Source organism: Callithrix jacchus, chromosome 3 (assembly GCF_049354715.1).
Source record: "Callithrix jacchus isolate 240 chromosome 3, calJac240_pri, whole genome shotgun sequence".
Taxonomy (NCBI): domain Eukaryota; kingdom Metazoa; phylum Chordata; class Mammalia; order Primates; family Cebidae; genus Callithrix; species Callithrix jacchus.
Window position 1 is genome coordinate 114184439 of NC_133504.1, and position 17979 is coordinate 114202417.

The 17979-nt window shown below is 38.7% G+C and overlaps 1 protein-coding gene across 1 annotated transcript in view; it reads right to left on the bottom strand.

Annotated features, from left to right (window-relative positions):
• GPAT3 (glycerol-3-phosphate acyltransferase 3) overlaps positions 1-17979 on the bottom strand; it is a 70941-nt gene that overhangs the window by 13075 nt on the left and 39887 nt on the right. The window contains exons 3-6 of the mRNA XM_002745641.6: positions 10170-10440; positions 5709-5783; positions 4780-4869; positions 2296-2389 (exon numbers count right to left, since the gene is read on the bottom strand). Coding sequence (XP_002745687.1) covers positions 2296-2389; positions 4780-4869; positions 5709-5783; positions 10170-10440 — 530 coding nt within the window. The remainder of the gene's footprint in view (positions 1-2295; positions 2390-4779; positions 4870-5708; positions 5784-10169; positions 10441-17979) is intronic.

A 17979-nucleotide genomic window follows, 5' to 3' on the forward strand; every position in this document is an offset into this window, starting at 1 on the left:
GAAAAAAAGGCTAGAAAAGTCACTGAGTAATGAATATGTTGATTAACTTGATTTAGCTATTCTACAATGTATACATTTATCAAAACATCTGTGTATATTCTAAACACATACAATATTTGTCAATTAAACAATACATTTCTTTTAATAAAAGGAGAGTCACTGAGAAGAGATCTTTAATGTTCTTTGAATACAGAGTTTATGTTTAGTCAAAAGAGGCCTGCCACATCTGCTTTGCACCACCTCCCATTTATATTGAATCAGCTTTAGGTTTCTGCACTCAACCCACTGAACAGTTTGCAGTTACTATGCTTTTCTAAACTTTGGGTTATATATTATAATTGCAGTTATAAATGATTCCAAAGTAAGAAAAATACCAACAAAGTTCTGAGGTCCTTGGTCACAAATAAGTTATACTCAACTCTTTGTTGACCAGGATACAGGAGGAATATGATTTCTTAAACATAAAACCATGACTAGGCAGTGTTCTGGTTTGCAACAGTTTTGGGAAGTGGGCATAACAGGAGATACTGGGGTCATGAGGGTGCTCTCCTCATCAATGGATTAATGCCCTTATAAAATGGGCTCTGGGAGTAGGTGTGCTTTCTTGGGCTGTTGGCCCTTCTGCCTTCCACCATGTGATGAGTCAGCAAGAGGAGGATGGCCAGATGCTGGCACCTTGATATTGGACTTCCCAGGCTCCAGAACTGTAAGCCAATAAGTTTCTGTTCATTATAAACTACAGTCTGTGGTATTCTGTTTGGCAGCACAAAATCAACTTAGACAGGCAGATTGATTGCTTAAGCCTCTGTTTCCTCATCTATAATAAAATCTCAGTCCTAATGTGATTGGCTCACAGGGAAGGTCAAATATAATGAATGAAAGTGTTTGCCCCCATAAATACAAGGATTATTACATCTGAGAACTGTGCTGGGGTGGGGGCATCTATCAAGGCTGTTAACATGAGGGTCCTTGGATGGATTTTAGGGAGACCCATAAACATCTGAAATTATATATAAAATTTTGTTTGTATGATGCAGATATATGTTAGTTTTTTCTTTAAAAAGGCACATAACTATCAACTAATTCCTAACCTAAGAAAAGATTAAGAACTACTAATTCCCTAAGTCTCTTCATAAAGATGGCTAAGACTTTCTTAAATCCAAAAACAGCTTCATTATTTAGAGAAATTTAATAATGTGTTAGAACGTACAGCCCAAGAGTTATATATCTGACCACATATTTTAGACAGATTAAAGAATGGCAATGAGTAGAAATTTTTGCAAAGGCCTTCAAAATCCCCTCAATGATCATGTAACCCATGCATAGTCAAATACCTGCACATGTGCCAGTACTCTCCACTCTCCTACTTGCAGCAGACATTTAATCAAGAATGGCTCCCTTCAAATGCCTTCTCAGAAAAACACACCAGACAACCACTATCAATCCCTGGAACTGACAAATGAAATAAAACCCATCTACTCTCCCTGAAGCCCAACCCACCACCATGAAAATATGAAAAGGCAATCCCCCAGGACCATTGTTCAGGCATTCTCTTCCAAACACCAACTGAAGGCATATTTAACCACCATGCGGTTTCAATTATCCTGCAAAATTTACCTGACACAAAAAGGATATGCAGGAAGTCTTGATCAATTTGCAAGGCAATCAGAAAACATAGATTTGAAACAAAAAAAAAATGCCAGTATATGATTCCCGTATCCATCCCCATGAAAGGCTGTTTTGAGGTATACAGATTTAAAGTGGGCATTTTAGTTTGTTCTTGGTTTTGTTTCATTTTCTTTTCTTTTGGGCTACAGGCAAGGACTGAGAAAGAAAACCTGATATAAATATTTGCCTTTCTTGCTAGATCCTCATCAAAGAGCCAGATTTCCTTTAATTGCCTATAAGTCCCTGAAGGAAGAAAGAACTAATTGACTGGCTAGGGGATATGTACAACCGTAAAGAGAAAGAATGTAATGTTGCAAACATTATTAAACACCGGCAGGGATTTTACCAGCAAAATGGAATAAACTTGACAAAGCCCTAACAAGCTAAAAATGTCTGCATTTCAATAAGTTAATTTTTTACCATCTTAAATATAACGGCCGTTTTCCTTCCTTTTCTTGCACTATACATTCGTCATGTAAATATACTACATAACCTATAGAGCCACAATAGTGTAATACAGTCAAATTTCTAACATAAAACTAACTTACTAATTTGTGCCAAAATAAAAAGTGTGAGCAAAATCCATAAAACATGCAACTACTTGAAATAGCAGTGAGCTGCTCTTACCATAGCATAACATCCATCTGTCGTCAAGATTAAAACATCAATTGGGGAAGTATGGTTGGCAACACAAATGCCTCCCTTCTGGGGTCTGTACTGCCTGCAATTACAAACAATGGAAAATTCCAAGTCTTCTAAAATGCCACGATTTTACAGAACAGCATGTAAAGACTCATCCTATTTTTTTAAGTACACACACACACACACACACACACACATATATATACACTTACACACATATATATGCACATTTATTATTATTTTTATTATTATTTTTGAGACAGAGTCTCACTCTGTTGCCCAGTCTGGAGGTGCAGTGGCACAATATTGGCTCACTGCAAACTCTGCCTCTGGGGGTTCAAGCAATTCTCCTGCCTCAGCCTCCCAAGTAGCTGGGATTACAGGCACATGCCACCAGGCCTAGATAATTTTTACGTTTTTAGTTGAGACGGGGTTTTGCCATATTAGTCAGGCTGGTCTCGAACCCCTGACCTCAAGTGATCTGCCCCCCACCTTGGCCTCCCAAAGTGCTGGGACCACAGGCACGAGTCACCAAGCCCAGTCTTTTTAAAGTATATTTTTAAAATTAAGTTTGGAGGTACATGGGCACATCTTTAAAAGGTGATCCCTAGGTAGTATGATGAGAGTGTGGTAAGGGGACCATGATTTTCCATTGATAATACATAGCTTTCACTTTTTTAACCCCAAGTATTTTCATATTATTTTGATCTTCGTACACCTTACTTTTAGTGGCTTCATGATAATCTGCGGTGAAAATTCACCATACTTTCCTCCCTCCTATCCTCCAGAGCAGAGGTTGGCAAGCTTTTTTTATCAAGGGCCAGACAGTAAATATTTTAAGCTTTGCAAGCCAGGCAATGCCTGTCACAATTCCTTGGCTCTGCTGTTGTGACACAGAAGCAGCCATGGCTATGAATGAGCATGGCTGTATTCCAATAAAACATTATTTACAGAAAACAGATGGTGGGCCAGATTTGGCCTATAGGCTACCAGTTCAGTTTGTTGATCTCTACCCTAGAGTTAAAACATTATTTGACACCAATAAAGCAAAGTAGTTTTGTTTGGGCCTATACAGAAAAGAAAGAGAACCAAATACACAATTATTTAACATACTTTCTTTAAAATTAGAAGCAATTCTGTAAGAAGTTAGGAACTCCTCTCTATGTAATAAGTGCACCTTTTCTTTTCTTTTCTTTTCTTTGAGACAGAGTCTTGCTCTGTCACCCAGGATAGAGTACAATGGCGTGATATCTCTGCAACCTCCTCCTCCTAGGTTCTCCTGCCTCAGCCTCCTGAGTAGCTGGAATTACAGGTGCCCGCCACCACACTCAGCTAATTTTTGTATTTTTAGTAGAGTTGGGGTTTCACCATGTTGGCCAGGCTGGACTCGAACTCCTGACCTCGTGATCCACCTGCCTTGGCCTACCAAAGTGCTGGGATTACAGGCATGAGCCACTGCACCTGGCCTAAGTACACCTTTCTATAGGTGTTTCTTCTGATTACACCTCTGCCAGTGTTTTCTTTTACTCTTCATTTTAAAACTCATAGTCCAATTTCAACATCAGGTAATTTAAAATATTTAAGGGCCTTTTATGTTGGTACCACATTGTAAAGTCAAATGACAAAATGTTTCTCTTCTACAAATGAGAAAGAAAAACCAAATCAGTAAAAAACAGAAGCCTGGCCTAGAACTTTTAAAGCAATGATGTTAAATCTAAAAAAATTGAGATAACAGAAAAGTAGTTCAAATGCAATCAAAATCATTTTCACTAGCTGATGACTTTCCTTTGCTACCTTCATTCTCTGCAATTCTGGTAAAGAAAAGCTCAATTATGGAATTTTAGAAGTAGCAGGACTAAGACTAGAGACCACATTTCCAGACTCCATGTCTAGTGCTATGTACATAGGAATCAAACAAATACAATACATAGGAATCAAACAAATATTCTCTTTGTGGACACGGGTAAGAAAAAAGATAGTCCTATTTATGGCTGGATGGAAGGAAACATTTTACCTGCTATCTGGCAGTTGCCCAACCAGACTATAGGCCTGTCAACTTCATTGTTTTTAAAATCAGACAGACCTGGCTTAAAACCTGATTCCGTTGCTTATTCACTGTGACCCTGAACAACGAATCCCAAAGCTTACATTTCTTCTTCTATAAAATGGGTTAACAGTGTCTCTCTCACAGGGATGAGCTATAAGAAACATAGGGTCTGGCCTGAACACCATAAATGCCCAATTATTGAGCACAAACAACTACATATTTATTATTATATTCTTTCTGCAAACAGACTACTGTTTAGTGTTTTTGTGCATTATGCCTATGCCATCCTGAGAAGCAGGGATGAACACATTGGAAGTACTCTGACTCTACTCACTTCCTCCCGCCCACTTCTAATGCTTCCTTGTCAATCTCATGCTGAATTGACATAGAAAAAGACAGGCACAGAGGCAGCAGATACTCACTTGTTATGATAATGAATGGTACCAGAGAGGGCTCGAACACAGATCCGGCAGCAAGTCAGGTGGACCAGTTCACTCAGCCAGTTTTTGAGGCTGAAGAAAAAAGAAACATTTTATTGTGCCATTCTGGGCACTCTGAAGAAACAATATAATAAAAGTTTTAATGTGCTTTTTCACAACAGCATACTGCATTCTATTCTGTGAAACCAGCACAGTTCAATTGTTATAGTCTCACTGGCACATTTAGACTCACAAAAGTCTGCCAAAAGAACTGGACGTAACTCTAATGAAAAGTAGCTCAAAACCTTTAGGCTATTATGACAAATTCCTGAACAAGACAAACTGAAGTTTCTTTGATCTTGGACTTATGAGCCTCCCAATATATAAGACTCTCTTAGTTCCCTCAGTTCATTTTCTTTCTTCTCTTCAATTCTCCTTTGAAAAAACTTCTTTCAATTAATATGGAAGTATGAGAGAAAATCAAAGAAAAACTATGAAGATGAAGTAAGCAAGGAGGATTCTTATAAATGAGTCAAGAATATAAATTTAATGCAATACAGCCGGGCACAGTGGCTCACACCTGTAATCCCAGCACTTTGGGAGGCCAAGGTGGGTGACTCCTGGCCAATATGGCGAAACTTCATCTCTACTAAAAATACAAAAATTTAGCTGGGCCTACTGGTGGGCGCCTGTAATCCCAGCTACCCGGGAGGCTGAAGCAGGAGAATCTCTTGAACCCAGGAGGCAGAGGTTGCAGTGAGCCAAGATCACGCCACTACACTCCAGCCCAGGTGACAGTGTGAGACTCCATCTCAAAAAAAAAAAATATTAATACAATACAATACATAGGAATCAAACAAATATTCTCTTTGTGGACACGGGTAAGAAAAAAGATAGTCCTATTTATGGCTGGATGGAAGGAAACATTTTACCTGCTATCTGGCAGTTGCCCAACCAGTGTAGTTCCTATAACCAGCAAACTGATCCCAATGAAAGCCAAGGTAACCCTGAAAAAGAAAAGAAAAAAAAGGTCATATAAAAGTTTGACACAATAGGAAAGTTACCAAAAAGCTCATAAATAATAAAATTGTAAATAAGTTGTAGAGTATCCACATGATGGAATATGATACAGCCACTAAAATAATTGGGTAAATCTATATAGCTTCTAACATGGAAGAATGTTCCACGATACATTTTAAGAGGCAAAAAGCAAAGTAAGTTTCAGAATAACATACAGAATATGATGCCATCTGCAAAATAACAACAAGCACATGTGTAACAAGTCTATATACGCATAGAAAAGGCCTGAAAATTTTCACAAAACTATCAAATCTATTTAATCATCAAAGGCTTAAATGGGCTAGTGAAGGGAATATATTTAAAGGTGCTTTCCTAATAAGAACACCAAAATATATCAACACGTAGACATCTTCTAATGCAAATCTAACTGTTGTCCTTTTGCATGGTTCAGGATAACACAGAAGTGAGCAAACAAGGTGACCGGCAGTAGCTCTAATCTCCATATAGACATTGCCTTCTTTTTGAAAAGTGCTTTTAATATGTGTTCCAATGACTTCAAAACGAAAATAGTAATTTCTAGAAATGTAAATAGAATTATTCAAAAAGGAAAGGTTAGGACTTCGAATCTTTCAAAATAAATAGGATTTAGTTAAAAGACAGGAAAAATCAATAGTTTAATCACATTTTACTAATAAGATTTTTTAAACCATTTTACTTTGTCAAATGGAGAAAGCAGAAACTAGATTATCTCATTGCTCTCTCAAATCAAACCAGAGGCCTATCTATGTCTTCCAGTTCCCTGAAGAGCATTACTGAAGAGTATTCAGTAAGCAGACTGAAGGAGACCACCAATGCTGTATCGAAAGGACCCTGTGGGTTTGGAGAAGCTACAGTGGCTGCCTAAGGTCAAGGGTCGGGAACAGTAACCCTCTCCAGGGTCAAGCGCGTTTACTGCTGACATGTAGCTATCTTTACCTCCTGATCAGATATCTGGAGAACAAAATCCTTTGTCCTAACCAATCCCAGGTTTTACATTAAATGATGATAAAGCAACAGCTAACACTATGCCAGGTAATATTCTAAGTACTTTTTACACTTAACACATTTAATCATCCCAAAAACTCTATGAGGCATAATATTATCATCATCCCATCCAACAGCTGAAAAAATTGGAGCACAGAAAGGTTAAATAACTTACCCAAAGTTACACAGAGGGTAAGCAGCAGAGCCAGCATGTGAACCCAGGGAGTCTGGCTCCAGAATTCATTTTCCTAAACATTATATTATTTTGTCTTTCAGGAGATTGTTATTATTTAACATAGCACTTTAGTATTATTTAAAACAAAAGAAATATGTGATGGCTAACACCTGTAATTGCAGCACTTTGGGAGGCCGAGATAAGTGGATCACTTGAGGTCAGGAGTTCGAGACCAGCCTGGCCAACATGGTGAAACTCTGTCTCTACTAAAAACACAAAAATTAACTAGGTGTGGTAGCACACCCCTGTAATGAGAATCATTGAACCCAGAAGACAGAGGTTGCAGTGAGCCAAGATTATGCCACCACACTCCAGCCTGGGCAACAAAGCAAGACTCTATCTCAAACAAACAAACAAACAAACAAACAAACAAAAAGAAATAGCTTAAGGCAGCAGTCTCAACCCAGTTGGAGAAATACTTCATCAATAACACATCTGAACATGTACTCCAATAAGAATAATATGCATATTCTGTGCTAATATAATGTACATTATAAAACATCTGGAAACATAAAGAACGTAAAAAATATATAAATATTTTTATTTTAAAATATAGTATTTTGAAATTATATTAATGTTGTAATTTGTCCTCACCCAAAATAGAATATAGTAATACATTAATAAATACATTATTAATTTTATAATTATAAGTTAATACCATGATATATTAGTATAGTTAATAAATATAATTAATACTATTACTATTTTGAGTGAGAAGAAAGCTTTTTGAATATGCTTTCCTACAAATACCTTGTTAAATAAGGTGTTAAATCTTGTTAAAGATTTGACATAGATGGTGGCTCATGCCTGTAATCCCAGTACTTTGGGAGACCCAGGCAGGCAGATCACCTGAGGTCAGGAGTTTGAAAGCAGCCTGACCAACATGGAGAAACCCTGTCTCTACTAAAAATACAAAACTAGCCAGGTGTGGTGATGCATGCCTGTAATCCTAGCTATTCTGGAGGCTGAGGCAGGAGAATTGCTTGAACCTAGGAGGTGGACGTTGCAGTGAGCTGAGATCATGCCATTACACTCCAGCCTGGGCAACAAGAGTGAAACTCTGTCTCAAAAAAAAAAAAAAAAAAAGATTTGACATAGCAATTTGAAGGTCAGGTTCTTTTTTCTTGTCAGTTACTGATGCAATAACTAAATTATTATTTAATCTCATCATCAGTTATGCAATACTTTTAAAATAATGTTTTGCCATCTCGCCCCAATGAGAATCACTTGTTCGTGCCCATTAAATCAGAAGGAGTTTCATGTTAACATGTTTAACAATTGGGTTTAAAACCACCAAAACTATTTATTTGCTAGATTAACAGGCCAGAACATTGTGTTTCCCAGTTTAAGTGAGACAATTTCTCATACATAAGTTTTCAGCCACAGTCTGTGAATTGCCATACAATTCACCCCATTAAAGTGTGCAGTTCAGGCCAGGCACTGTGGCTCATGCCTGTAATCTCAGCACTTTGGGAGGCCAAGGCAGGCAGATCTCTTGAGGTCAGTAGTTTGAGACCAGCCTGGCTGACATGGTGAAACCCCATCTTTATTAAAAATACAAAAATTGGGCCAGGCACGGTGGCTCATGCCTGTAATCCCAACACTTTGGGAGGCCAAGGCAGGCAGATCACTTGAGATCAGGAGATCGAGACCATCCTGGCCAACATGGTGAAACCCCATCTCTAAATAAATAAATAAATAAATATTAGCCAGGCGCAGAGGCATATGCCTGTAATTCTGGCTATTCAGGAGGCTGAAGCATAAGAATAGCTTGAACTCAGGAGGCAGAGGTTAGAACCAGTTAGAACAGAAGCTTTTAATAAATAAAAGCTCTAATATTTCCTTCCTGCCTGCCAGTGGATAGTCTTGCATACTCCCAGAGTACATGAACCCCACTTTGGGGGTGCTAGTTTAAGGTTCAAGAAGTGTATGTGAAACCTTTAATTTTGCTTCATTATCACAGCTGAAATGATTCCCAAAAGACATACTATGCCCCAATGTCTGAACTAGCAATATGGGCCAAAAAAAAACCCAGAAATAATTTCTTAGAAATCTGCATTTGCCTATAGTTAAGCAATGCTTTCCCTGGTAATAAATCTGAATGAGGCAAGCATAGGCCACCCTGGGGGTGATATAGAGATTTCAACTCATTTGCCAAGTTTAGTTGGCAGGTAGCCACTGCCTGGAAAGCTCTGCTGAGAGGATGCCAGGGCCATGTCCAGGAAAATGAAGCAAGATGATCAACAATAATGTGGCTGGTATACATGCCTACTACCTCCACCACCATGCTAATCAGATCGTGGACACTTGCAGCTTCATCCCACCATGCAGTGCCTTCTACTCACATTCCACATGTGCTTTTAGTAAACTAGGCTTAACATTGCCTCCTCACCAGGTGGTACTCAAGCTCAGAAGCAGAAGGGGATCCAGGTGACCCAGGTGGGGACCCTTTAATAAGAGAAGTCCATGATCACAACAAATTGGATGGAACAAACTCACACTTCAAATGGGTCTCTCCCTCATGTAACCATAATCAAGAATTTTTTCTCTCTTATGCAATTATTAACTGCTATGGACTGGCAAGGAAAGTCAGTGGGTTCTGGCTCACTCTTACAGTTTGGTTGATACTCTAGTGAATATCAAACTATTGATCATCTCTCTCTTCCTCTTCTTAACTTCTTTTTCCTCTCCATCCTGAAGTTAACGCGAACTCTAATAGCAAAGTTGATCCAGATTCTAAGATATACATTGGATTCTGAATACACAACTTCATTGGGGGAAAAATTGTCAAAGGAAAATGGACACTTAATACACTCCCGCAGAGGTCATGTTTGGTGGCGTTTCGTACGTGGGAATGGGTGGAATCAGCACCACGAAACACTATGTATAGCCATCATGTACATGGCTCAAAAAGAAATCTGAGGCCGGGTGCAGTGGCTCACTCCTGTAATCCCAGCACTTTGGGAGGCCAAGGTGGGCAGATCACGAGGTCAGGAGATCGAGACCATCCTGGCTAACAAGGTGAAACCCCATCTCTACTAAAACTACAAAAAAAAAAAAAAAAGAAAGAAAGCTGAGCCAAGCTTATCATCAAATTATCAGGCACATGACTTACCTCAGAGGCAGTAGGACACAATAGCGCACTATGACACCCAGCACCCACACCATAGTGAGCCGCAGACTGATGTAGTGGAAATTTACATTGGTTCTTGTGAGGAGATTCCATGACACTAGCTCCTCTGAGGAAAACCTCTGGGTCACTTCATCTTCCACAATGGCTTCCAATCCCTTCTTGGAGAAATAAAACACGTCAGACAGCTCAAAGTCCCTTCCTCGTAGACCAGAGAGCCCTTTTTCCATGGGTGACTCATCTCTTTGGATAATACCTTAAAAGAAAGCATCAGGACATGAGAAAATGCCATAGGACAGAAGAATTAACCGAAGGGGCAGCTTTAACTGTAGAATTTAAATACGGCAAACAAGTCAGTAAGTTTAATGGGTGACATCAGTCATCGTCAGAAGTAAGAGACAAACAATTGCAGTGGGAAAAGAGGTGAAATCACTGTGTCTGCATGAAATGGCCTCTACCCTATAATCTTTATTAATTATATAGGGGAGTTTTGATCCTCCATAATCCCCTTGCTTGGATTTCTTCCCTGTGTACCATTAGCCAAAGAACTCACACACACACACACAATTCTCCCCAAGTATAGCTCTAGACTGTGTAAAAACAAAGACTTCTTTTCTCCCTGACAAAAAGCAAGCAAAATGGCAAAAGATTCTCCATAAATAGCAAAAAGTTGATTTTTTTAATATAAAAAAATTATTTATAGGAAAATCGCCGCCTCCTCCATAAAAGTAAGCAAAATTCACAACAACATAAATATTAATAGTTAATATAATATAAATTTTCACTAGTAAAAAAAGAAATGTGTATTAGGCAAAGGCCTATTTACATTATCAAATCAGCAGCATTTTATTCAATGACTCTTGAAATGACACAAGTACTCTCAATTTCAACTTGTACAAGTATGGAAGTAGTAGCAACTTTGTCAAAGTTGGTTTGGCATGAAAACACTGAAGACAGTTTTGCTAATGATCAATAATTCCAATTCTAGGAATCTGTCATCAGAAAATAATTAGAAATGTAAGCAAGAGTGTTCACTGTAGCAGTCTTCGTTATAATTAATCAAGACAATGATATAAAATGCATCCATTAATAAATACTATAATGTTAATCAAAAAAAGACTAAAACTATAGTTTAACTCTATGAAACACATATGCATAGAAAAAAATGTCAAAATGAAAACATTAAGTAGCTATTTCTATACAACAGAATTAGATTGTCCTCTCTATACTATTATTGTATTTCCCATCAAGAAAATAACTCAATCATTTTTAAAGCAGCATAAATTTTTATGAATTGAAAAATGACTACTATCATTCAATTCTAACTATTAAATACAAAAAATGAGAATGTCTTCAAAGAATAAAGAGTAGCTATATATACAGTCATGTGATCATTCATTTTCCCAGCACTTTGGGAGGTCAAAGCGGGCAAACTTTGGGGTTATCACAAAAGTTTACTTCTGACATTAGGCTACAAAGAAAAACCTTTTATTCTGAGATAGAGATTAAGGTGTTAAATTTCCTGAAAGAAGATCTTTTCTGATCCCTTCATTTTCCAGTTTACTAGGAAATCAATAAGGAAAAAGGACAGTGCTATATTACCTATGCCCTGGAGGAGGAAAGGGAAGGGAAAGAGAGAGGAGTGGAGGGGAGGGGAGGAGGGAAGGGGAGAGAAGGGTAGGGAAAAAGTAAGTTCTTTTTTTTTTGAGAGGGAGTGTCGCTCTTGTCACCCAGGCTAAAAGTAAGTTCCTGAATGTTAATTAGGTTCTCCTTTTCAGAAGTCAAGTCTAAGTGGTTTAACCTTTTTTTTTTATCATCTCCAAAAAAGGTTTAATTAGTATTAGAGGATGAACCAAGATAATGTCCCTACTGAATTACCCTCTTGCTCTACAGGCACTGCAATACCACTCAAAACAGGTTACTCAATCCAAGTACTGGCCAGTATTTAGCAGTGCAAGAGTTTCGTTATTTCTTTTTAAGTCTACAGCAGGAGGGAAGAATACATTATTCAGCAAATTTCTGAATGAAATACACTGGGGACAATAGACAGCCTTCCTAAAAATAACCTTTTTCAGAGGGGCCAGAGATAAAAATACAAGTTCAAGTTGCCCCATATTATTTGACTGAGCCAAGAGAAAAGAGATCTGTGAACAATGCCAGCCCTCCAGCCCCTACACACTTGTACAATATCTCCTCTGCCTTCTTACCTAGTTTATTTTATGTAACTTAAATAAAACATAACTCAATTTTAAACTTTAATTAAGCATCTTTCAAAAGTATATAGGTAACTGCAATGTATCTAGCTGACAAAGGATTAATTTCCCAAAGGATTAATTTCCAGAATATATTAGACATACAAAAAATTAATTTAAAAATGTCAGGCCGGCCGCAGTGGCTCACACCTATAATCCCAGCACTTTGGGAGGCCGAGGCAGGTGGATCACAAGGTCAAGAGATCGAGACCATCCTGGTCAACAAGGTGAAACCCCATCTCTACTAAAAATACAAAAATTAGCTGGGCCTAGTGGTACGCGCCTGTAGTCCCAGCTACTCGGGAGGCTGAGGCAGGAGAACTGCTTGAACCCAGGAGACGGAGGTTGCGGTGAGCCGAGATCGTGCCATTGCACTCCAGTCTGGGTAACAACAGCGAAACTCCGTCTCAAAAAAAAAAAAAAGTCAAAGAACTCTGTTTTAAAAATGGTTAAGAATATAGCAAGCAATTCATAAAAGAGTATCCTTATTGATGAAATATTTAAAAGACGTTCTGCCTCACTATAATCAAAGAAATGCAAACTAAAACCACAATGAGGCTGGGGGTGGTGGCTCATAACCTGTAATCCCAGCACTCTGGGAGGCCAAGGCAAGCAGATCACTTGAGGTCAGGAGTTGGAGACCAGCATGCCCAACATGGTGAAACCCTGTCTCTACTAAAAATACAAAAAATTAGCTGAGCATGGTGGCAGGCACCTGTAATCTCAGCTACTGGGGAGGCTGAGACCGTTAAACTGCTTAAACCCAGGAAACAGAGGTTGCAGTGAGCTGACATTATGCCACTGCATTCCAGCCTGGGCGACAGAGCAAGACCCTGTCTCAGGAAAAAAAAAAAAAAGCCACAATGAGATACTCTTTCATACTCATAAGCCTGATAAAGATGTTTAATCTGATAATATGAAGTACTGGTCAAGATGTGGAACAACCATACTAGAAAACCACTTGGCACTATCTAGTAAATCCAAAAACATTCAGAGCCTATGACCCAGCAATGACACGCCCAGGTATAACTCAGGAAGATCTTTTAAAATATAATTTCAAATGTACAGAGAAGTTGCAACAATAGGTCACTTCTCCCAGGTTCACTAATTGCCAACATCTTGCCACATTTGCTTTATTGTTCTATCTTTATATATATATAAAATTTTTCCAAGCCACTTAGAATATGTAATAAACATCATACCCATTACCCCCAAATACTTCAGCATATGTTTCCTTGGGACACAGAGATTCACTTACTTAGCCAAATTATAATTATCAAAATGAAGGAGGTTGATATCAATGCAATATGAGCATCTAATCTACAAGACTTTATTCAAATTTTGACAATTGTCTCACTAATATCCTTTATAGCAATTTTTTTTTCTGGTCCAGGATTGTACCTTACATTTACTACATGTCAAGTCTTTTTAATTTCCTTAAATGTGGAAAAGTTCCTCAGCATTCCTTTGTCTTTCAAGATATTGATATTTCTTTTTTTTTTTTTTTTTTTTTGAGACGGAGTTTCGCTCTTGTTACCCAGGCTGGAGTGCAGTGGCACAATCTCGGCTCACCGCAACCTCCGCCTCCTGGGTTCAGGCAATTCTCCTCCCTCAGCCTCCTGAATAGCTGGGATTACAGGCACGCGCCACCATGCCCAGCTAATTTTTTGTATTTTTAGTAGAGACGGGGTTTCACCATGTTGACAATCTCAATCTCTTGAACTCATGATCCACCCACCTCAGCCTCCCAAAGTGCTGGGATTACAGGTGTGAGCCACTGCACCTGGCCCGACATTTCTTAAAAGTATGAGTCATTTATTTAGTAGAGCAGCTCTTAATTTGGATTTGTCTAACGTTTCTTCATGATTAGACGCAGACTGTATACTTTCAGAAGTAATACAATATAAGGAATGTTGTGTTCTCAGTGCATCTTATCGGAGACAGTTGGTCATGACCGGTGATGTGTGACTTGGATCACTTGGTTTAAAGTGGAGCTTCCAGGTTTCTTTATGAAACATTAATATTTTTTCTCTTTATAAGTACTTACTACCTAAAAGCATCTATAAAGGAGAGATACTTTGAGACTATATAAATAACCTGTTCCCCATGGATATTTAGGATATCAAACTTTGTATATTCCAGCTTTCACCCACAGTATTACCATCTATTGGCCTTAACAAGTAAGTACTATGTGTCTTTTAAATGTTATTTTCTCACTCTGTTGGGTGCAGTGGTTCACACTTGTATTCCCAGCACTTTGGGAGGCAGAGACAGGTGGCTCACTTGAGGTCAGGAGTTTCAGACCAGCATGGTCAACATCCAAAACCCCTTCTCTACTAAAAATACAAAAAAAATTAGCTGGGCATGGTGGTGCACACCTGTAATCCCAGCTACTTGGGAAGCTAAGGCATAAGAATAGCTTGAATCGGGGGAGGCAGAGATTACAATGAGCCAAGATCATACCACTGCATTCCAGCCTGGGCAACAGAGCAAGACTGTCTCAAAAGAAAAAAAAAATTAAAAAAAATAAATAAAATAATATTTTCTCACTCCTTCAATCATTCCACATTTATTATTTGGCATTCCACCTTAACGAGTTTTTTCTCTTATTCTCCAGAGAGATTCTTATAAAACTGTGTACAAGGAGACATATACAAGAAGACTGCCACATTGTTAGCTTTAGCAAAATAGTGGAAACCATCTAAAGTCCATTAAGGAGAGACTAGATAAACTGATAGGCATATGATGTGAATACAAGAGTCAGAAAAAATTAGCTAGAACAGTTACCAATTTACATAATTCTGAAACCATCAGAATGAGCAAAAGACAGAATGAACACAAAATGATATGTGGAAGACAACATTTTTATAGTTTGAATAACGCAAAACAATAAATACTATGTATGAAGCATATATACATATGTAAGGGAAGTATGAAAATATGAATCAAGATAAGCATGAAAGTCAGAGTTATAGTTCCAAGGAGTAGCAGAGTAAGGGATCAGGAAAGGATACCTAGGAGAATTGCACTGTTTCTGCAATGTTGTATTTATTAAATGAGGTGGCAGGTACACGTGATATAACCAAAATGCAAAACACTACATGGAACTGACAGTTGTCCCTAAGATGAAAATATATACTGTAGAAGAGCAGGTACCAGCTTATGAGTGCTGTAATATTAGGCACACAATATCTGAAAATGGGACTATTACAAAATTCAGTGTCAAAAGGAGCATGACTGAAAACATGTTACTTTCTCCTGAGTACTTTCATCTGAGATACAGATCCAATTTACCTAAATATAAGCTCTGACAGGAAAAAATATTCAATTCAATCAACATATAGGGAACACTCACTGTATGTCAGGCCTCAAATTACAGATTAGAAAGGAAGAGAGGAAATATTTGTTTTGGCACCAAGAAATATTCGTGAGTAGATCAAAAGTCTTCAAAATTCATAGCTATAAACACATAGCAGATTAGCTAACACAGATTCAATTCTTATATAAGTTTTGCTATCATTAAAGCAATCCCATTATTTTTAATAAGTTAATCCTTGTCCTTTAAAGCAGCCCACAGTTCTTAAAATGGTAAAACTCTAATTCGAAAAAGAAATTCCTTTTACTTCAGAAGTCAGCTTTAAAAGAATAAAGCCATAAACGTTTGAACTTTGTTCTTACACCAAATGCTTTCACCAAGCCAAAACAGTCGGTGCTCTGATGAAGATAAAATTACAACTGTCTCTCTATCTCATGCAAGAGATTAATTGCACAAGCTGCCCTGTGCCCCTGTGCCTTTAGCAAGTCACTTGTACATAAATTATACCAGATATGAAAGGCCTGTGGAAATGAAGGCAGAAGTTGAAACCATCTCAAACATAATTAACTCTAAATTAGTGGAGTGAACTCTTAGAATAACAGTCCATTTATAAATCACACTAGTTTTTCTGTTCTCCAGTTGTAAAGCAAACTTCCTAAGCAAGCAGTTAAGAAAATCAGGGTCTACTGCAGACCAAAGAAGATATAGTAGCTTATATACAGAAGTAGACCCTTAACCTACAAATAGCCTGTGTTCCAAATGTCAGACAATCAGCCTTCAAAACACTCTCATGGGAGCCATGTTTGAAATGGTCTGTGTGAGCAAGAACCCTACGCAGTCATAAGCCTCACTCACTCAAAAACACAGGTGATCACATAGCAGTAATAGCATGAAATAGAATATCTCTCTTAACACTGTTTCTATAGGAAAATTTTAAATTAAAACTAGTTCAGAATTGACAAAAATATACTCCTAAATCCCATAGAGACTGAAAGGCGGTCTTGGGGGAATATTCTGGGGTACTGGTAATGTTCAGTTTCTCGACCTAGATGAGAGGTCTACAGACAAGTTCATTTTGGAAAATGCATGAAGTCTTACACTTATTACTTCACACTCCTGTCTGTGTGTGTAGTGTGTGTTATTATTTTTGAATTGGGCAGGGAGGAGCTTACCTGTTCCAACACTATTTATTGGTGGCAGTGTCCTTTTCCTGTCATGAGAAGCTCCTCAGAGGGGCTCAGGTCCTTGGCAAAGAAGCCAGGCCTAGATCCTTCCCCACCATCCCCAACTTCCTTCCTGACCCATAAATGTGATTAGTGTGATTAAAGAAGAGACCACAGGCCGGGCGCGGTGGGTCAAGCCTGTAATCCCAGCACTTTGGGAGGCCGAGGCAGGTGGACCACAAGGTCAAGAGATCGAGACCATCCTGGTCAACACAGTGAAACCCCGTCTCTACTAAAGATACAAAAAATTAGCTGGGCATGGTGGCACGTGCCTGTAATCCCAGCTACTCAGGAGGCTGAGGCAGGAGAATTGCCTGAACCCAGGAGGCGGAGGTTGCGGTGAGCCGAGATCCCGCCATTGCACTCCAGCCTGGGTAACAAGAGCGAAACTCCGTCTCAAAAAAAAAAAAAAAAAAGAAGAGACCACAATAAGATAGTATAATGACCAACTCTATGTATATGTTGGGGAATGAGATGGACCAGTGCTACTGGGATTAAAGAACAGAAATATTCAGTGTCAAGGAAGAGGGGGGGACCATGCTCAAGCAATCACCTAGATGTAAAGACTAAAAAGATCATTATGGCCAGGTGCGGTGGCTCATGCCTGTAATCCTAGCACTTTGGGAGGCTGAGGCAGGTGGATCACTTGAGGTCAGGCATGTGGACCAGGTCATATGAAACTCCATCTCTACTAAAAATACAAAAATTAGCCAGGCATGTGGCATGTACCTGTAGTTCCAGCTACTCAGGAGGCCGAGGCACAGAATCGCTTGAACACAGGAAGTGGAGGTTACAGTGAACCAAACCAAGATCATGCCACTGCGCTCCAGCCTGGAAGACAGAGCAAGACTCCATCTCAAAAAAAAAAAATAAAAGGCCAACTACGGTGGCTCACTCCTGTAATCCCAGCACTTTGGGAGGCTGAGATGGGTGAATCACGAGGTCAGGAGATTGAGACCATCCTGGCTAACAAAGTAAAACCCTGTGTCTACTAAAAATACAAA